The 22,917-nt window shown below is 33.4% G+C and overlaps 1 protein-coding gene across 5 annotated transcripts in view; it reads right to left on the reverse strand.

The window, feature by feature from the left end:
• Positions 1–22,917, reverse strand: part of ed (hemicentin protein echinoid) — a 250,656-nt gene that overhangs the window by 84,545 nt on the left and 143,194 nt on the right. For all 5 annotated transcript variants that reach the window (XM_036366815.2, XM_036366817.2, XM_036366816.2 and 2 more), the window contains 2 exons: positions 10,413–10,673; positions 7,866–8,062 (listed from right to left, as the gene is read on the reverse strand). In XM_036366815.2, coding sequence (XP_036222708.1) covers positions 7,866–8,062; positions 10,413–10,673 — 458 coding nt within the window. The remainder of the gene's footprint in view (positions 1–7,865; positions 8,063–10,412; positions 10,674–22,917) is intronic.

The raw sequence follows: 22,917 nt of genomic DNA on the forward strand, positions 1-22,917 counted from the left end.
CGCAAGGCGAACGGCAAGATAAGACTGAACTGCAAATGAATGAAAAGCTGGTTAGGGAATAGCGGTTTGGGCAGGACTAAAACGAAGTATATTAGATTGGAAGGTGTAAAATTGCAAGAAATTACAAATACATGTGTACATTTGCACATACATACATATATGCGAATAATAAATTTCAAAGCCAGAATATATAACAAGGAGCAACTAGTGTAAAATAAAGCAGTACACACGCTCTCTCATTCTCTCCTAAAGACTTGAAAAAAAAAACTGCAAGCATGTGTGTATGCTTGTAATTGTCCTTTCACCCATTGTTGTTTACACATATTTAGCAAATTAAATATTGCGGTTACTTCGTAATTAAATTTCAGTATTTTTTGCTAGCAAACACATAAACAACAAACAGACACAACAACAAAATAATATGATTTAAAGGATAAAACATTAATCCTGCACGTGCTCTAACAGCCATTTGCAACAAGTTTTATTTTTTGTTGTTGTTTTTTTCTCCTTGAACTTTACAGTCATTTAACTGCTTTATCTGAGTAATCACTCATTTTAAGTTCGCTCGTTATTTTAAGTTGTGTAAGTGTGTATGGGCGCTCCGGAGAGGTTGTCTGCACTGTTAATTACTTGAACAATCCGACTTATTATACTTAAGACATTAACGCAGCACTTGAATTTAATTGCTAGAATCTATATAATTGCATGACATGTGCGTAAATAAACAAAATGACCGCGAAGACTTGCTGGAAATTTATTTGGGTTCCATTGAAAATGTTTTTAACATTTTTTAAATATTTGACAATTTTTTTTTTTATTTTTTTTTTTTTAATTTTTTTTAAATATTTTATTTTAGGGTTACATTTCAATGACTCGTTTTTAAAATCACAACTTAATTGGACAGGAATGCCATATAAAATTAATTTGAAAAAATACTAAATACTAAAAAGAAAATAAAACACCGGGTACAAGAATTAAAATGATTGTTAATAAAGTATAAATAATTATTTCCAAGCTATATTTTATATATAAATTGTGGCAACTATTCAAGCAATCACAAATAGCAATGTTGTAAATGTGGTCATATTTTCATTTTAGGGATGCCATATATTTTTATGCACCTTATAACACAACATTTATTATGGTAACTCTGATTTTTTAACGTATATATATTATATTATCAGATTAATAAGTGAACTATAAAATAAGTGAAATATTTCATTTAATTTATATTCCACAATTGGAATAATGTACAAGAGGCGAAGTTTTGTTAAAGATCTACTATATTAAGGCTGCCAGACTGTGCAGCACACACAGTTCTAGTTAAAGTGTTGTCATGTTAAGAGCAATTGAGATACCAGCAAGAAGTTGTAAGCTCGGATAATAAGTAGCAAAGCGTTAAGTTGTTGGAATTAGAAATAAAGATAAGTGTGTAGCCATTAAATAGGAACTTTTATTTAACAATCCAGTGATCGCTCTAAAGAGTGAGTTACAAGGTAGACGATTTATCGAAAAATACGTTACAATATATCTATCAATAAACGATCAGCAAAATGAGCTGAGTCGATTTAGCAATATCCGTCTGTCTGTATATGCCATACGCGAATAAACAGACAGTTTCGAGATATCGATCTGAAATTGTGTTCACGTCCTTTTCTCACCAAGAAGCTCGGAATCAAGTGCTTGTATGGAATACTTTTTCATTTGACGCGATATATTCATGAAATTTGGCATCGATTGCTGTCTAAGGTAGTAGTGCAACTACTCAGGAACTTGTTCAGATCGGATCACTACAGCATATAGCTGCCATACAAACTGATCAATCAAAATTAAAATCTTGTGCGGAATTTTTTGTGAAGGGTAACTGTTTTTTGTTTTTTTTTTTGAAACTTACATATATATTATTTTCCAGTAAACGAAAGAAATTTGTTGTCTTTTTGCTAATAAATTAATAAATTTAACTAGAAAATTAAATATCTTAACTATTTGATGTCAAATATTTGTAATATTTTATTAAAATTTTGCATAAAAGATGCGAGTTAATAGTTCAGTTAAACAAATATATCTCACACCTGCGCAAAATCTCACATTTATTATATAAACCGCAAACATTTTCCGCGAATTTTCCTGCAACAATTTTAAAGCACTTAAAATGTTGAAAACTTCTATGAAATTTAACAACTCGCACACCGTGTAAAATCCGCACCACTTCAAAAATCATAAATATCTGTTTTTTTTATATTTATTTCCCCCTATTTTGCTTAATATCAATTTGTATTCATGTTAAATGGGCTTAGAGTTTTGCAAACAAATTTACTTATCTAACAAAAGTTTGATGAAATCAAAAATATTTGGCTTAATACACACTTTAAAAGCCGCTACTGGCTGCAGACGTTGTACCCCCTCCACTCCACCCACAGCGCCCCATCAAGCTGACAAATTCAACAAATTCTGCCTGGTGCTGCGACCGAGCTTAAAAGCTTAAAACTTGTGCAATTGCACACATACACACATACAGTGATATTACATTGAGTAAATTTTGAAGGCAGATAACTAAAACACAGCAAAGCCAAAAATTATACATTCACAAAATATGTATGAATGTATGTATGTATGTATTTGAAAAGCGTTACAACAAAAGCAACAGCAAGTATCCTTGAGTGCTTTAAAATAAATTATTTAATTACACCCTCTGCATGCACGCAAAAACCGCTGCCGCTCTCTCACCTCTTAGCAATATCCGTTATTTTATTACTAAATACCGTTGTGCTCTTGTTTTCGTTGTGATTAATCGCTTTAAGACATTCAATTTCCTACTACTTTTCCAATGTCGCACTGGCTTCACTTGCCACTCTAACAAAAACAACAACTATTTGAGCGTATATAATTGTTTGTTTTAGGCGACATTCTTGGGTGCGACATTTTAGTCGGTAATGAGGTGCTGAAATACTCAATTGGTTATACCTATATACTTGTATGTATATAGCTACATTTATACATATGTATAGAAAAAATGGTTACTATGTATGTTTTTGTGCAAAGAAATGTCACTTTATAGTTTAATAGGGTCACTTTAAGGTATTCAGACGAAATATTTCAAACTGACAGCGGATTTATGTGTGGGACTAATTTTTGAGTGAGGTGAATAATGAAATTTAATTGTTGATTACATGAATATAATTGTGGCATATCGACGCAATTAAAATTTAATTACTTTAATTTTATTTTTAAAATTTTTTTTGTATTAATACTTGTGGCTTTTTCCATTTTGAAAATGCTCATTTTTAGCTTAATTTCTTTAATTTATTATTTTGTAGTTAAATTATATTTTTTATCCCTCCAAAAATTTTACTTAACTAATTTTTTGTAGTTAATTTAATTTTTCGTAGTAAAAAAAATCAAAATCGTTGATTCCTTTAAATTAATTCAGGGTGGCAAATAATGATCTAACAATGTAATTGAATGAAAAAGAAAAAAAAAATATTGATCCCAAATTTATGACTAAAAATTAAAAATTAAAATAAAATGTTTTAGAATTTAATTTTTTCGCAATTGCGTACTTCTTGTTGTACTATTTTGAACTAGAGCTCGCCCAGAGCTAAAATATTCAGTGCTCTAGAGCAGTGGTCGGCAACTTACACATTCAAACGATTCATATTCTATCAAATTTTAATTCTAATATCAGAAATTTTTAAAAATTTAAAATTTAAATTTTTTAATTTTTTTATTGTTTTCTAAAAAATTTTAATTACTAACCCAACCCAAATTTTGTTACATTACATGCTATTTATTTAATTTATTTTAATATTTTATTGCTGTTATATTTTATATTTTTAAATTAATTAATTATTTTTTTATTAGTAAATTTATTTATATTGATTTTTACTTTATTAATATGTTATTATAATTGCTTTTCTTTACTCAAACTTTTTTAGTATTAGATGTTTTATTTTTGTTCCAGTAATATACGTGTATTTTATTTGGAGCTATATTTTTTTTATGTAACCAATATCTATTTTTAATAAAATTACTTCATTTCTTGTTTCTCAACATTTTTGAAAATTCTCATTCGCCTCACGTTTATTCCATACGATTTAACGCATTCTCTCAATTATTATTCTAACCGAAAACTGTAATTAATACTTATGCACTTGTATGAGCTCGTTCCAAGCGGCTGCGTTGATTAAAAGGTCAGCGAATTACCATGAAATCTACGCGATTATTTTAATTATATGCGTTGTTAATAAAATGCGCAAATAAAGCAGAATATTTGTTTGAAAATTTGAAAATTCATGCCTCGAAATATAGAACCACATATGTCTATATGTATTTAAATGTTTGCTCATCAATGCATTTTAGCTTTTCGCATTAGTTGCGTGGTTTTCATGCATCAAAACACCACTAACAACTTGTGCGTCGCGCTCAAAGCCTGTCACATAATTTTACCAGTTTTGGCCATCAACTTGATGGCGTTTAGCACGCGCTTGTTGTTTTTGTTGCAGGTGACCGTCATTGAACACACGCAAGTGCAATTAAATAAGCGACATATAATTTTCCTATATTGTCATAGAATTAATTACACATTTAACGCACGAAATTCTAAAACTAATTTTTATTTTAACTTTGCAAATTCGAATACGCAGTCTCTCGACCATAACGCATTTTCAAATGCAATTTTGGATTTATATGAACTGAATATTTCATAATATTTGATTTTTAATGAAGCGTGTGATTATCTCCGCATCAAATCACTTGTTGTCACCGAGCGACCAGTTTTTAATTATGGTTTTGCTATTAAAATCGATTTGGAAGGGGCTTAGAATTCATTTTGAAATCACTGAAATTTATGCTTTTTATAATAGTATGCGAGTAAATTTACACCAGCTTGTTCTTTGCAATTTCATAAACTCGCGTGATATATTGTCAAATATTTTTGGTTTAAAGAGCGCTATAATATACAGGGGTCTTTAGGGTCTTACTTCAAATATTTTTCATGAATGAAGTTTGACATTTATGATTTCAGCTTCAAGAGTTATTATAGCCGTCATCGATTCATCATTTCTCCACCCACGCTATCTGTGAGCGCTGCTCTCTTGTCAATTTTACGTGGGAGAAGTAAACAACAAAAGTGGAGAGCTCTATCCGAAACGAGAGAGTATGCGAATACATGCTCCCAAGTCTTGTATTACAGATCTTAAATCAGTTCTAGTATTGAGAATGGTTCAAATTACTGTCCAAAGACTTGATTTAAAATAGAATTTTAATAGAAGTCTGTTTGAGCAGAGTGAGTGTCCAAAATTAACGCAAGATTTGAATTTGCCATTTATGTAGTAAAGTGTTGCCAATACTAAAAAAAAAAATAAAAACAAATCGCCAGCTGCCAGTATAGGTTTAGTAAAAATGGAGCGTTACACGCTGGAACAACGTGTCTTCATTATTGAACAATATTTCAAATACAGTGAAAGCTTGGTTTGGTCGTGTACGATACTCTCTCGTTTTGGTGAGTGATTTCAACTAAAGGGTTCTATTTTTTTGTCGCAGGTTACTACATTGTACGAGTTTCCGAAATAAGTTGAAAGAAACGACGATTTTAAAGCCACAAGTTTTTATAAGGCTACAATTAGCTTTTTACGGTACTAATCTCTTATTACAAGGACACAATAAACTCATAAGCAATAAAAAAATACTTAATAATAAAAAAGGATTGATAACGCTACTCAAAAAGTGCTCATATTATTGTTTCGCAATAAAAATAAAATTATAAAATAACAATAATAAACAAATCACAACGCATCTCAATTCACAACCAATCAAAAACCACAACTATTTTAATTAAAATAATATTACTAAAACAATTTTTTGAGAACTCATTTATGCTCACAAGCATATGTATCTAGAATACAGCATTTTGTCAGCGAAAGTAATAACATATTAATTTTCACCTGTACATAGCTATAACACACATACGTTTGTAAGTGTAAATAAAAGCAATTCATGCTCAATTAATAATTAAAATTCCAATCCGAGTTTTACAAGTGGCAAAAAAACGAGTGCTTATTGTCACTGAGGTGAAAAACTGCTGACACTCACAAACATATTACGGGCACAACAAATAACTAAATAAAATAATAATGGTCATGCGGTGGTGACAAAGTGACATCTATAATTAACAAAAAGGTCACATTTACCACTATTCGAAATCGAGTGTAATGCCAGTAGGAAAAATATGGTTCGAAAGAAGCAGAAAGTGAAGAGTACAGAAAAACTATTCAAATGGGTTTTTCTTTCGTATGATGAGGTTTATAAAATAATTACGAAATCAAAGTTTGTAAATTTCTGTGCAAAATATTTACGTGTAACAATTTGTTTCAAAGTAGTTACAAACTAGTTGAAGATAAGTTGCATTGTTTCATTCTGGATTTTCGAACAGTTTTTTAGACAATCAGTAGAATATAGCATCATTACATTCTCTGCATACATTACTCCTAATTGAATATTAAAAATTAAAAAAAACAAAAAAACAGAAATGAATACTCTTTTATATAAGTGCAGTTTGTAACTAGTTCCAAGTCGCAAACATTTGGTTTCATAAACATTTTAACATAATTAGATATAGCACTAAATTATTTTAAATTTATAGATAGTTTCAAGTTAGTCACTTTTCTCAGGGGGTTTTAATAAGTCAAATCCGCAGTCCTTCATTTTAAAGCAACTGGCAACTAGTTCGCAATAAATCAAGTTTTTTATGCTTGACTGGATATTTTAAGGCATTTGTAATCACTGTCGTGTAAACTTAATTTTTTCAGAATGGATTTAATTGCAAATAATGCAAAGCTAAAAAAATGGAACTCCGCTGGAAACTAGTACTAGCTATTGGCTGATTTCAAACTAGTCTCTTAAATTTCCACCTGGGTGTTGTAACACACCGCGTCAGTTGCAGAGAAGTTGATTTCATGAATAACAGAAAATCATTACGTCACTGTACTGAGCTATAATTATGAACACTCAATCGTAATATTGAATGCAGCACATTTATTTGGGTGGCAAATTCACACGAGAACAAACGAAATTCGTGCGAATGGACGCTCCAAAGAACACGCTCACACACAAGTAAATAGCACCCACGAAAGCAATAGCAGACGATGGCACCCAAAAGCAACTAAGCGTAACGTTATATTATTGAAGTGGATGTGGGGATGGGCATTGGAGTATAGCCTGATATTAAAGTGTGTTGGAGTATAATACCAGAAGTTGGTGAAGTGTGCCTTGGAGAATACGACAGGCTATTACGGCACGCGTGTTCGAGGGTTGCGGACGGCTACTGAATTACTAAAGTGTTCCCACGCAATATAATTACTTAAAGTCAGTCACTGTGGTGCAAGGTAATCGATTGTGTGGTGGCTGGGGTGACGCATATTTAGACGACAGGTCAGTTAATTGAGATGCGCTGCCAATTTTTATAATTACGGCTTCATAGGAGTAGGTAGAAAACAGTGCGGTCAGCAAATATTTTGAGGTCGTAATTAGTTTAAGAATACTATGTACAATATTCCGATATTTATTTTTTAATTTGGAACCTCAGTTTATCCAAAAGGTCAGGTCAGAAGATATTTTTAGGTTATGTGCAGAATGCAAATATTATTATTTGTATTTATTTATTGTATATATATTGTAGGAAAACTGTGGATTTCGAAACTTCTTTTACAAACTTCAGTTTAGCAAAAATAAGATTAGAAGAGAAGAGATTCCGACACATATTCCTTTTCAAACTTTGCACTTCGGCTTATGTAACACACTTTTTAGTGGTTTTCATAGATTCGACACAAAATTAAATTAAGAATAAAAAAATGAAAATTTCTACTTACAGTTAACATTCAATGTGGCGGTCGCTTCCAATCGTTGACCATCGTTCATAGCACGATTTCGCACGATACACTTGTATTTGGCGCCATCGTCTTCACGACGCGGTTGCAGTGTTAATGTTGCATTTGTTGGCTGATCCTTTGAGCCGCCCGAACGAAGGGCAGCATGCAGTGGCGTGTTGGTGCCCTCGCGATACCAACTGCAGCAAAAGAGAGGAAATGCAGCGCAAATGTGGTCGTTGCAAATTAGCGCATGAAAAGAGAAAGTTCAAAACAACAAACAGTTAGTTGTTGCATAACGTAAGGAAAGTAAGTAGCAACTGTAATTCCATGTGTAATGAAATGAAGATATAATACATAGTAGATATGTATATATGTATATATAGGTATGTGTATGTAAGTCAGTGTGGCACGAAAAACGTTGGAAGTTAATTTGTGCACACTTTGCATTTGGGCTTCTTCCGCGTCGTTCGTGATTATTTCCTGCTCGTTAGCTGCATTCGCGTTTACGAGAAAAAATTTTACTTGCGTTTGTGGACTTGGCTTGTTGACACAGAATTTTCCACTCTTTTTATATTATCTTTATTTCTTTCTATTCTACTTCTATATTTCTTTGACTGTTTTGGCACAAGCGACCACAATTAACTGTGTCGTAAATATTTGGGGATTGCAAGACACGCCAGCGTTTGTCGATGCCACCAGTTAGCGCGGGCAGGGTTGCATACAAATATATAAGAAAACATACTTTTTGGCAGTTGCCACGACATGTGGAATTAAGAAGTTTTATTGCAAATTTATTTCTTACTTACGCGAAAAATAACTGTAAATTCGCGCTCACAACTAACATAGAAAATAGCACACAATCAGTGCTGCAGTTGAAGCCAACGGGTGTAAAGGAAGGAGTTGATTATAAAGCTTGAAAAAAAAACAACTCGGGCAATAAAAAAGGTTAAAAAAAAAACATGGAAAGACCGTATAAACTAGGTGAAACGAAAGATCAAACATTGGCAAACTTGCGAAGCTAAGCAAATTATTTACATGTCACTTAAAAAGCTTAGTTAAGTGAGTGATTTGCGATTTAACTTTTTGTCATGATATGCTTATAATTTGAACGCTACGGTTATCGAATTCTTTCATTTCTAAATCCTTATTGTTTTGGCAGCCAAGTTTACTGTGATCAAATCTATCCTATCCTGATTCCCTAAATTTTAGACCATTATTAGGAGGATTTAGAAAAATGTCATACATTTTACTAAAATAGTCCAGGTTTAAAAGATTTGCAATTCGCCTAAAAGTAGGCAAGGCTACGCCTATTGTCTAATTTTTGAACTCAACTATTTTTCTAAACTGAAGCTTACTGTAACAAACCTGTGGTTAAATTTGACGTTTCTGATACTATTTTAGACATTTGCGATAATTTCAGAAATCCTTATAAGTCAAGTGGGTGAGGCTGTTACCCGATTTCCATCATCGCATTGTCATATAAAATGGTAAAACATAATTCGTTAACCGAGTTTGATTGGGCTTTAGTAGTTAGTGAGATACATATGTAGATTGAGTTTTATAATTCTAAAGAAAAGTATACTAACGAGCATCAAATTAGCATATTAAGGCAAATGAAGGATCTTGTAGCATGATTTCCCAAATTTTGGAGCAATGTGCAGAGGATTTAATGAAAATATCATCAATCAAATTTAAATCAAATAGGCCCGGTACTTTATACGATTTGCATTCCGCCTAAAAGTAAGCAACACTACGCCCATTATGTAATTTTTGAACCCTGCCACACGAGCGCTTACAGTATGCAACCTGTGGTTAAATTTGACGTTTCTGATACTATTTTAGACAGTTACTGTACTTTCAGAAACCCTCAAAAGGCAAGTGGGTGAAAAGAAATTCGTTCACCGAGTTTGGTTGGGCTTTAGTAGTTTGTGGGATATTATTTTTCTAAATTGTAAGGCCAGACATGCACCACTCAAATTTGATCATCATAGCTATATAGGTGACTGAATCTAATATTTTTCGAATAATACCGTTTTGTGGGCGCGGCGATGACAGTTCCAGAAATACATAATAATAATATTTAAGCTTATAAAATAACATGAATTATTGTAGTGGATGCATAGACGTGTATGTATAGATACAAAAGCATTCGCATCGTTGACTTGCATGTAATGAATGCTCAGTTAAAGTTACTCAACTGGGCCCACACTTCGGCGCTCAATTGCACCTCTTCAGCGCGGATTAAGGACATTTTCATTTGGCGTTACTTAAAAAAAGCGCATATATATATACGTATGTAAACAACGCGCCCATTTAGCTGGTCTACAATCCAAGTAGACCGTCTGTCTGGCCAATCGGCTACTAGCCTGCGCATAATTACAGCGAAAATCCTTTTAAACGGCCGAAGCAGGCGGAAGTGCAAGCGGGCACGGCATTCAATTTACATAAATTTAATTTTAAATTAATACGGTATTATTACCGCCCACAATGGCTTTTGGCGCAATGTGAGGCCGTACCTACTCTACAGTGCCGCCACTGTGTACTTACGTTATCGTTGGATCCGGTGAACCGCCAATACTGCTGCACGTCAGCTCCATTTTTACATCCTCAGTGGCAATGGCCACATTACCGGGTGAAATGACGGGTGGATGCGGTGGTGTGAGGACGGTTAAGTTGTAAAACTCCTGATGGACATCGGCGCCCGTACCTTTCGCTTTAATGCGACACTCGAAGCGTCCGTTGTCGCGAATGTATGAAGCGTTTTTAATTTGCAAATCGTAAATGCCGTGCTTCGGACGGTAATCGGGTCTGGAAAGAGAGAATGCAAAAGATAAAAAATGCGTTCAAAAAATGTGTGTAGAAATGCGTAAATGGCGAAAAGTATGCGGATATTGTAGGAAAAATGGGATATATATGAAAAAAGAAATATTTGTTTTTGCTGTAAAAAATGAAGAAATTAAGCGAAAAAAGTGTGATTACACAAATTAAAAATGTTAAAAGGCAAGCTGTGGCGAAAGGATGCGCAGCATCGGTGTTGGACGGTGTTACATATTCGGTAGTGCTGTTGGTGGCTATGGAAAAAGTGCTTATGCAGACGGATTACTAAATTGAATTAAAAGCAATTAAAAGAATTTTGCACCCACATTAACAAAAACAAATGGCGCTGCTGTTAAAAAAGAATTAAAAAAAAACAGAAACTTAAATGACACATTTTGATTGGCTAGCTTAAGCGGATTAAACTGCGCGGATGACGTAAGGGCAAACGAAAAAAAAAGTGAAGAAACTATTTCAAAAATAATAACAACAAAAACAAGAAACATTACGCAATGGCAGGATATTTATTTAATTATTTCAACTCATCCTTGTAGGCATACTTTTAATCATTTTTACTTATTTTATAGTTCCAGTGATTTAAAAAAACTAAATATCTACGTTTCTTCTAAATTCTATTTTTTTATATTATACAATATATATGCATTTGAGTTATCGATAATTATTATAAAAATTTGGTTCTCGTTCCCCTCACTTATTAATTTATTATATTAAATTCCATAGTTCTAGCAATTAAACGCTCAAATAAATAACTTGAATAATATTTATACAAACTATAGGTTGATTACATAAACCAACTTATAAATTTACTTATTGATAATTTTTGGCAATATATTCGGTTTCTTAAAACTTATAATACATTATTATTATATTTTATGTTAATAGTAATGATTTCGCTCAATTTAATTTCGAAAACTAAAAACTTTGGTATGTACGTATACGTCGGAAATAAGTTATCGATAATCGAAATTTATCGATTACATGTCCATCGATAATTTTTTACTAAAATTTTTATTTATGCTTGAGGTTGTAAGATATTTTGTTCAGCTTTTCAATCTAGTTTCGATTTAACGAAAAGCCAAATATCTTTAAAATCTACATACATATGTGTGTATTATTATTATAAATTTTTTTTTGCAATATTATTTTATCAATTACTTATATGTTAGTAGTTTGCCAATACTATTGTTGAAAATTTACAAACTCAATATACTCTTGCACAAAAGGAGAAACCTTCCAGCAGGCGTCTAGACAAATTCAAGTATCCTACACTCTCACTCTGTTTTGTTTCCTTTCATAAGTTTGCGCAAACTTTTTGAAGATTAAAATTCTAACTGTTATTCGCTGCGCTAAGTTAAATTAACGACTGAAAAAGTGGCGAAGTGGGTAACGACTATGAAAATGCATAGGGGAGAGATTCGATAAAGTTTTGGCAAGTTTACACTTAAAAGATATTTGCACAAAATGTCAAGCGCCAATCTTGCGGTTGTGACAGTTTGTGTGACAAATAATTTTTGCCTTCAAGCGCAGACAGGCATCCAAGCAGGTGGACGAGGGTTTCGTTGCATTTGGTGAGGCTTTAAACAGCGTGTCTGTTGTTGTTGTGAAGGTAGCTTATTCGCTCTCAATAACTCCCTTCCGTTCTCTCTCTCACACCTACTTTCATTATACATATATAGTTTGTGCTTGGAATTGTGCTACCTTATGTCCTGCTGTATATAACCTTAAATGTATTTTTTTTGTAGAAAGTGTGAAGTTGGTATATTATTTGCTCAACTTTTTAACATTTCTGTCATTTAGTTCGTACACACTCCATCTAGGTATAGCGTAGAAATCTACCACCTTGCGTGAGTTTTTGCTCCCTTTCAAGTTCTCAAAATATTTGATTCGTCGCCACAATTGACGCAAACTTTTATTGGCGCGAACAAACGATAAGTAAAAATTATTTTTTCCACAAAATGATAAAAACCATGCATTCAGTACTTTTGCATCATTTTTTAACACTTTCATATTTGTTGTCAAAATTATTTGCAAATGCTCTTGCTATAAGAGGAATTCTTCAGTCTATCATAAGCCAAAAAGAGGACATGAGTTAACATAAGACGTATTTATTTAGGTTGCTTTCTTATTAATTTAGTTTCTTGTCACTTGACAACAAATGTAAGGCAGTATAAAGTAAGGTATTTCAAAACGTAGAAGAAAACTTAGACGCATTTTTGATTTTCCGATTTCTTTTAAATTTCAAGCGCTCAAAACACAAAATTATCGCTCTATATACTTTTCCGGCATTATTAAAAAGCAATTCTTACAAACTTTTATAAAACTTAAAAAACGCACCAAAGTATTATCCAACCCAAAAAATGTTGTAACATAAAATTTTTGCCAGAAACCCATTAAAAAAAAATATCAACAATTTAGCACAGCCCCACCTAGAGAAAGTTTGGTGTAAAGGCAAACATCAAATATTTACTTCCGATTCCCAAAACACAGTAATTTGCCACAAATTTTCTTTATAATTTCATTACTTCATCGAACTTCAATAAATATCTTAATACTACAAGAAATCCATTATTTTTCCAATAGATGACGTTATTTATCTGTATCTCTCGTTGTATATGTCCGATCGGGTTCTACATGGCGTTAGAAACATGACATTGACACATGGTTAATTCAAGGAAACGACACTTTAAAATGTATATGTACATACAAGTATATAAATGATTAGCATGACGAGTTGAGTTGATTTTGCCATGTCCGTCTGTCTGTCCGTCTGTACATACGCCAACTGGTCCTTTGTTTCTAAGATATCGATCTAAGATTTTGCACATGTAATTTACTCTCCAAGAAGCTCCTCATTTGTGGGAAACGCCCATATCGGACCACTGTAGCATATAGCTGCCATACAAACTGAACAATCAAAATTAAGTTTTTATATGGAAAGCTTTTTCGTTTTCTTCCGAAGTTAACGTTTTGTCTTGTTATGATTTTTTGTTTTTTTTTTGTCTTAAAATAATGTTACTGATATTTAACCAAAATTTTGTGGTTAAATTAATCCAATCTTAAAATTAATCTTACAAACATTTTTCTGCACCTTATAGTCTACATTTTAAAGCTACTGGAAAAATAAATTCTGTTACCACAAAATGTTTTCTATCTCTAGTATATAATATAATAATAATAGCTTCATTCTGCCGCATTCTCTCCTATGCTTTTTTGTAATTTAGAACTTTTCAATGCACTCGCTCACAAACTTTCTACAAACCGCTTTAAAACTCATCAATTTAGCAAACCAAACAATTTTATGCAAATATTTGTATTGCAGCACACAATCACCGGTACACGCGTGAGCTGTAAATAAGCTTTTTCCAATTACTTCAATATGCTAACAATTTAAAATATAAAATTTCATGCATTTCATGCATGTCGGGCATTCACTTATGGTCATTAGTCTTTTTCCAGCTCATAAGCCCCAACACTTACATATGCTACAATTTATTAAAAACCAGCACTCGAAAAGGCTAAAGAGCAAGAAGAAGCATATTACAAATTTTTTGTTTTTCTTTACGTTTTTTGTTTTGAACAAATAGAGGCAATCAATTAGAATTGATTTGGTGTATGAAATTGTCTATGCAAACGACAGGTAACCGCAAATATTTGTCTACGCATACCGAAGAGTCTTCGGATTGTATGCGTGTATGTATGTGTTGCTGCACAAATTTTGTGATTTCCTGGTACAATTTATAAGTTTACCTAAGTCATAAGTCAATGGTGTGGAAGTTAAATACTGTTGGCTTCTTTTCTATCTCGCTCACTCACGTACGCTCTGCGTTGCACAAATAGTACAAGCATACTCAGCTGTGGACGCTCATATATACAAATGTTTTAACATGTCTTTAGGAGTGCTTTGATCAATGTATATTCATTTAAAATGTTTTCCCAAGCATATGGTAAATAAATAAGTGTTTGCTCAAAAGAACATAAATTGATTTTAGTATGTGAACTTATTTTTTGATTGTTTATGAGCATAGTTCGCTTGCTTAGGAAATTGAAAAATTTTGTGCGACAGGAAGAGTTTGGACTGCGGTTGCAAATGTTTAGATTTCTTATTGTTGTCGCCTTAAAAAGTTTGACTCGTGCGGAAATTGTTGCATTTACCAAAAGTTTACAAGAATTATGTAGAAGAAAATATGAAAAGAAAATAGATGGAGACGGAGACGGAGAGGAGAGTAGAGTAGAGAAGATAAAAAGCAGGATGAAAGAAACAGAGTACTGAGAGACGAGAGAGATAGTATATGTGGGAGAAGAACTCGAAAAGCGAATATGAGTGTGTCGTAAAACGTAGAGCTATGCAATTTCGAGATATTAGTAGTTAATTGACAAGAGCAAGACAGCTATAGAGCAAGAAAATATAACTTTGAAGCACTGAAGACACGCTGAAAGTGACAAATATTGATGTAGGGATTTTTTTGATGTAGTGATATAGTGAAAACTCGCTTTAAACGATAAATAAATTTCAGAAATGAACTAATTCCATAAAACTCAGATATAAATATACCAGCACCAACACACTTCAAAATTATTTTAGTGAATTGTTTTAGTCTCAGAACATTTTATATATATTTACATATTTTGATAAAATCCAAGCTTAAGTAAAGTTTGACGTACAGAAGCATATGGTATTTGTGGCATGCAATTACGTACGCATGAAAAACTATAAAGAATTCTCTTCACTTACATATAATTACATACTTGAAGTAGATTTAGAAGCAGCATTCTCTAGTATCCAATTTATATTATTCACAATATTTCTGTGAGATTTATACTATATATAATTGAAAGAAATGCTACAAAATTTTCAATTGTGCTTGGCAAATAAACTCATATGACTGAGTTGTAATATCGACAAACTTTACAATGCAGTTGTCTTCCAAATGCAAATGCATATGCGGCTTGCACAACAAGTGTGCGAGCGGTTACAGCAGCAACAATAAAAATATATACATAAATTTGTAGAAAACCTTATACTAGCAGCCAATATGTAAACTTAAGGCATACAATGGAAGGCAATAAAGTGGCGCATTTGTTGTCGCTTGTGTTGCAATTGTTTGGCGCTCAACTCAACCACTCTTCTTAGGACTTAGTTAACGAGCTAGTAGCAAGTTTTAAGAGGAAGAAAAATTTTTGTTAATTTGTTATTTGAATTTAATTTTTTATTTCAGTGTTTTTTACGCAAGCTGTAACTGGAATATGTAGAACTAGTTTTACAACAGAATGCAAATCTAATCAAATTAAATAATTATCTTTAAATTAACAAAGCATACATATCAACGATTATTTTCAAAGCTGCAAATTAGATGAAAAAAATATTTATAAAAACAATAAAAACGTTAACTTCTTTTAGAAATGCAAAGTTTCACTACGAAAACGTTGATTGGTCAGTTTGTATGGCAGCTATATGCTATAGTGACACGATCTGAACAATTTCTTCAAGGATTGCATCATTCCCTTAAGCAATAACCCATGCCAAATTTCGTGATGATATCTTGTCAAATGAAAAAGTTTTCCATACAAGCACTTGATTCCGATAATTCAGTTTGTATGGCAGCTATATGCTATAGTAATCTAATCTGAACAATTTCTTTGCATATTATATTATTACCTTAGGCAATAACCCAAACGAAATTTCGTGATGATATCTCGTTTGTATGGCAGCTATATGCTATAGTGACAAACGAGCAGCTTCTTGGTGAGAGCAGAGCGGGTGCGAAATTTCAGATCGATTTCTGAAAAATTAAGGGACGAGTTCGCAGATGAACGGGCGGACAGACCGCCATGCCTTAATATAGTCAGTTCGTCACGCTGATCATTTATATACTATATACCTTATAGGATATCTGACTTAATATACCCTGTTGAGGGTATAATTAGTAATTTTTATTAAGAAAATTAGAGTTATTAAAGAAACTAAGTAAGGAATACGTTTTTGAGATAAAGTTTTCAATATAATTTTTAGCCTTTTCCTTTTCAAAAAATTCTACGTTGGCACTTCATTTAACGAACCTCATGAAAAAACTATTAAATTTTCCACCTTGCAACTACTTTTGTCTTTGACTCAAGCTACTTGTGGCGTAAAATGACATAAACACCGCTGCCATATTATGGGAAAATAAAAACTAAACCAAATCGCTCCCAACTGTTGCTACCTACATAAGTTTTCACGCCGTTGCACCGGAGCATAAGCGTAAAGAATTCTGACGGCGGAACTTAAAACCAGAATCAGAGAGGACAAAAGCAAAATGCAACAAATACATGTAATAGAGTAAGGCTAGAAAAAACATATAAACGCAACAGAAAAAAAAAAAAATATATATATATATAAACGGTAAGAAAAATGTTACTCAAACCGTTTCAGCGCGCTTTGTCATAGTCAAGGGTAGATAAATGAAAGTAATCCTGCTTTTGTGCAATTTAGTCAGGCGTGTAGGTGCACGGAACCGCAAATATATATGAAGAACGCTGATTTACTAATACTACTGCTGCAGCTACAGCGTAGCTAGGTAGCAGCATGTTTTCAAGTGCGAACTGCTCATTTAACTGCGTTTATATGACAGAATTCCCTCAATAGCTCTTACTATCGTCCCTAGCATAGTTGCAACGATCCTTTGCAATGGCTGCGCATACAGCGACACGCACACAAATATATATACATGTATATTTATATATATGTATATATTTTTAACTGCTGCTTGCTCGTCTGCGTTGTCTGCCAGCGTTTTGCAACAATACACCTAACTCCCAAAGCAACAGCGCACTCTAATGCTGCCATTGTTCTTTCGCAACGTCAACGGCGGCAGCGAAGCCACTGCTTTCGCTTCAAGGACGCCTTTATGCGCTCTTGGCGCAATGTACTCCTTTTCGCTATATTTTTTTAGTGTTTTTTTAATATTTTTACTTTTATGCTGTTGTTAAGTTGTGAGGTATACACTACAACTACTTCCTTTTGCATTCTTTACAACGCATACTTTTAAGTATATATATATATATGTATATGTAAAATGCAAGCGCGGCAGGAGTGTTAGCTGCTAAATTTTTCCATCATTTTTTTTTTTTAACTTTGTTTTGACAAATTTTTTGGTTGCAGTGCTTTCACTCACAATGTTCTTGCAGCGTATTTGTTTCAATCACAATTTTGATGTACCTATATAGCATATAAAATATATCATATACATAATATACATACATATATAGGTACTTATATCTTTTCGCTACTCAAAGTCAATTGCTCCACTTGATAGCATTCGTTGCGTCTTTTGTTGTTGTTATTGCGCGTTCTGCTTTTTTTTTTGTATTTCTGGTTCAAGCTGCTGCTTTGTCACTACAATTGCTAAGGGTATAAAGCAACTCAATGTGATCAACAGTGTTGTCGCTATTGAAACAAAATGTTACGTATACGCCATGTCGTTCCTAAGGCTTTGCCTTAAATTTGTAATGTTAGTAAATAAAAGTGCATATGTAAGCAAATATTTCCATAACGGTTTTAGTGAATAATATGCTGCACGTAGCAAGTGTATTGAAACCAGAAAAATACTTTTAATATGTTTGGTTGTTCACTAAAGATAAGTGGTTTACGAAAAGAAAAAATTCTTCAAAAAATGAGCAGTATTATTTTTCAACAAATATAGTAGTAAATGTAAATGAGAATATAAAGTAAAACCAGAAACGTATATTAAACTAGTTCTTGGTATATGGTTTGCCAGCAATAAAAACTTATATAAGCTATATGTAAGATTTGCCCAGACCTTTTTCGGTTGCGGTGCTCACGAATAAACAACAATTATACATGTGTATACCATAAGTACGAAATAGCAAAATTTGTGGATAAAAAATGTAGTTACCTAAAAACGTAAAATGAAAATGGTTAACTTCTGATATAGGAAAACTCTTTGATTTACAGTATGTTTTTATTTTCATTTTAAAAATTAGTAAATTTCAATTGGATACAAAAAGTGAATTGTTTGCTTTATAGGAATTGTTATTTAAAGCTATAAATAAATACATATATGTGCAGATAACGCCTAAGTGTATGCTATATTTTAGTTATTCCTTCATAGATTTCTAGTAACGAAGGTAAGATGTAGCCTACCTTTAGGCCGATATACAAAAACGTATGATTAACAGAAAAACTAGATAAATGACATGTAAGAGGCGGCCAAATTATAAAAAATTAATTGATTGAAAAAAATAAATAAAAGAACACATAGCTATTCTTTTAATAAACCAAGGGCTTACAATTTTGCATATGTCAGCAAAAATTGTATAATGAACAGAAATAATTTAACTATATTGAGAATATGACGGCACTAAACTGAGGTATTGAAAGGAGCAGAAAATCTATATTCTCTTGCTTTTAAATAATATTAGGTAGGACTTTTCGACGTATATTTTATAAGAGAAACTTTACAAGACATCTTGAAATAAAGAAAAGAACGCAAATTAGGTATCTTAACTATAAGGCATGGTTGTGAAGGACATACATTGTCTACTCAGTCAAAATGTCATTTCGCACCAAGCCACCACCACCGTCACCAACGCAATAAAAGCATGATGCTGCTAATAAACAATCGCGCATAAAAACTGAAGGCCTTTTCGCCACTAAACAGCTTATGTAGACGCGCTAGGTAAGAATCTGCTTGTCTGCCGTCCGGAGATCCCAAGTATCTGCTGCTGGTTCACCGCCTAAAAGTCGAGTATTATTTTTCACTTCTATTGCCACGTTACGTCGCACTTTTATTATGATTATTACGATTATTAAAATAATTTTTCTCCAGCATTTCGTTATAATTCTATTGCTGTTGCTATTGCTGCATGCGAAGTGGCCGCGTTGCCTTGCAAATTGAGCAAATGCAAAGAGGTCTCCATGAACTACGAAACAAAAGAGGCGCGCACAAGGACACAACAATTTTGTGCTTGCGAAACACAAGTGGGCGACGTTGCAAAATCTAGCTAAAGTACGGCTCTACATAGAATTGGCTAAGCTGTAGTGGCGAATTGAGTAGGCGGTGGCGCAAAACACCGCGCTACGGAAGTATTTCAATGCAGTAGCAGCTGTCGCCGCGCTGTCATTTATGCGCAATATCTACGGCTGCAGCAGTTACTATATGCCACAGTGTTGTGGCACCAGCTGCTGTTTACGCGGCCATCAGCAGTCGCAAATGCAATAGACTCATACTTATCGAGCTGTCGTCGTTGCTGCGGCAGCGCGTTTAGCTCGCCATGTTCATGATTACGATTAAATGTCGAGTTCGTTCAGCGCGCACTTCACAGTGTGGACGCAAGAAGTAGAGTTGTTGAAATGTAATGTTGGCTTTTTATTTTCATTTTGTTTTTGTTTTTTGCGCTTTCCACTTATGCCCGCTTTGTTTGCAGTGTTTTGCCATTTTTTCCACTCGGCAGTTGTTATTGTGATTGCTTTTGTGCTGTCGCAGTTATTTTGCCAGCGCGTTGTTGACTGTCGCTCGCTATTCACAATCGCCATTGCCATAATGAAATGTTAAACGAGATATTAGCCTTTAGGCCTGACAGCATACAAGCGGCAAGCCAACTGTAACAGCGACTGCAACAACAATGCGGGTAATGTTGGTAACAGTAGGCAGGCAGTCGGTAAGCTGCGTCTGTCTGCCATTCAAGCGACGGATTTATGCTGTCATTTTGTGTTGTGTGTAGGCTTTTGCAGTGCGCATTGTTTGCTTGTTGAAAATTCTTTCTTTTTTTGTAATTTTTTTATTCACGTTCATTTTCTGCCATAGCCTTGCTGCTTCTCATTACGTTTCATTGCCTTTCATTTCATATGTTTATTTTGTTTACAAGCGCATTTTATAGACGAGTTTATTCGCCATAAAGGAATTGATAAAATGAGCAAATTCCAGCATTGAGTGGCGAAAAAAAAAGTTTAATTTTTATGCTTCATAATAAACATGTTTATGGCTCATTTTATCCGACAACGGCTTAGGCCATTCATACATACATATAATTGTATATACATAGAAGTATCGCTTTTAATATGGCATAACTCTTTTCCATTTCCATTTTGGTAGTTAACAGGCACTCTTCAAGAGCTGAACTTATATTCCAGCTTGGGTTAATCACTTATATTCTTTCTTCTATAGCAGATAAAAAAAATATAAGCGAAAGGAGAAACAGAGTAGAGAAATGCAAGAGGCAACCGTGCCCGCAAACAGACAGTAGTGGTGGCTGCGACATTTAGCGAGACTTGGATAGCGCTGAGCGTCACGAGTCGAAATGAAAAATAATGAGAATTCATTTAGTTTCGAGTGGCAAGCACTTGAATAAACTTCAATGCCAGAGTGAGCGCTAAAGCTAGGTGGAGTGCTTCGAATATTTGAATAATGCAGTATTGGCGATGTTCGACTTATTAAAAGAAACTGAAAAAAAATTGACAATTGCGTTTTTTGGGGTGGCAACACTGGTTTTCCAAATTTGTGCTCTCTTGAATAGACCTGTTTTTTTAAACAAGTCGCCTTTAACGCATTACCGATTTTAAAAATCACAAAAAAATGTATTCAAGCATTGTAAAAAGGTGGCAACGCTAATTTAAATTATTCTCAAATTGAAGTTATGGATTTGTTTCTTTTTGTGTATTTTAGAAATATATAGATCGGTTTATAGTCAAATTAAAGATTTTACAGTTTTTGTTTAATAAAATTAGGTTACAAAGCAAAATTGATGAGAAAACTGGTTTAAAAAAATTTGCTTAGTTACGAACGATTGCCATCATAACGGTCTTGTAACCAGTTAGAAAGGTTTGTGCACTTACATACTTTATTAAACTTTATTTTTTTTAACTACCGAAAAATGCTGACAATTTTTATAAATTATCACTTTCATATAAGCTGGCAACCTTAAATAATTTTCAGAAAATTATTTTTGTTTTTAAAGCTTGTACTAGAGCATTTTATGACTAAAATACCAGTGTTAAATATAACATTTTGAATCAGGTGGCAACTCTATTGAAAAAAAAATTATCGCATTCACAAATCTACTTTTTTTAAAGTTAAATAGTTAAGATTAATTACAGAAAATTATTATTATTCTACACTTTCTTTACTACCACAGCATCTTTGTTGGCCTTTATGCTCATCTAATTTCGTTTAAAACAAACACACAAACAGATTATATCTTAAATACCTTTAGAAAAGTCTAGTGCAATTAAACTTCATACAATCTTGTGGAGACAAAATGAATATGGCAATTAACAGCAACGAAAGAAGAACGCAGAAAAGCAACACTTCGAGCAAAAAAGCAAGAAACGCAAGTGTCACTTGACTTGTGGCAAGGCAGGCCACTTCAGGCGCAACAAAGTCGCTGTCAGCGTCTCTATTCACATAAATTATGCACAAGTACGATGCTTACGCATACACACACAATATATACTTATATATTAATATACTATACAGAACAACACAAGCACGTGTTTATAAATACAAAATGCGAGCTCCTAATGACAGTTGTGAATTATGACTGCTCGACGCGAGAGCAACACCGAAAACTGTTAGCATTCTATCTCTTTAGCATTTAGTGCGATAGTCAGATTAAGTCAAGACTTGATTTTAATTAGAAGCATTAGATGTGTACGTACGCGAAGCATATGATAACGGTCGCACAAGTTCAGGTTGCTGAAAGCGAAGCGCAAGTTCTTCGTTACGTATACGCCACGTTGACCTCTAAGCCAGTTGAAATAGGTTATAGAGAAGTGTTGAATATAATGTGAATTAGAGTGAGTAGAGAAAAGTGAGTGAATGAGCAGTTGTACGGAGTGGCAGAAGCAGACGCATGCTTAGGGTGGAGTGAAGGGGTTACTGATATAACCAGCAGTAGGAAAGAAATTAAGAAGAAAGCAGGAAAAAAATGGTTTGTGTGTGGGAGAATGCCCACCGAGTACTCGGCGCTTGAGCAGTTCGAATTCATACGGTTAACTCTGGGTGAACTGAGTGAGTCAGCGTGTGAATGTTTGCACTTCCTTGATATTGCCACTATTCTTACTATGCTGCTCTTGCTCTTATTTTTGCCAATCGCATGCTGTTTCGCGTGCACATTTAATTAAAATAACAAATGAACGTGCAAATTATAATATTTTTCGCTGGCTCACGCCATTTTATTAGATTGGCATGCTGTGCGCACAAACTGACTAAATTGGAAAATG

Source organism: Bactrocera oleae, chromosome 3, assembly GCF_042242935.1.
Source record: "Bactrocera oleae isolate idBacOlea1 chromosome 3, idBacOlea1, whole genome shotgun sequence".
Lineage (NCBI taxonomy): Eukaryota > Metazoa > Arthropoda > Insecta > Diptera > Tephritidae > Bactrocera > Bactrocera oleae.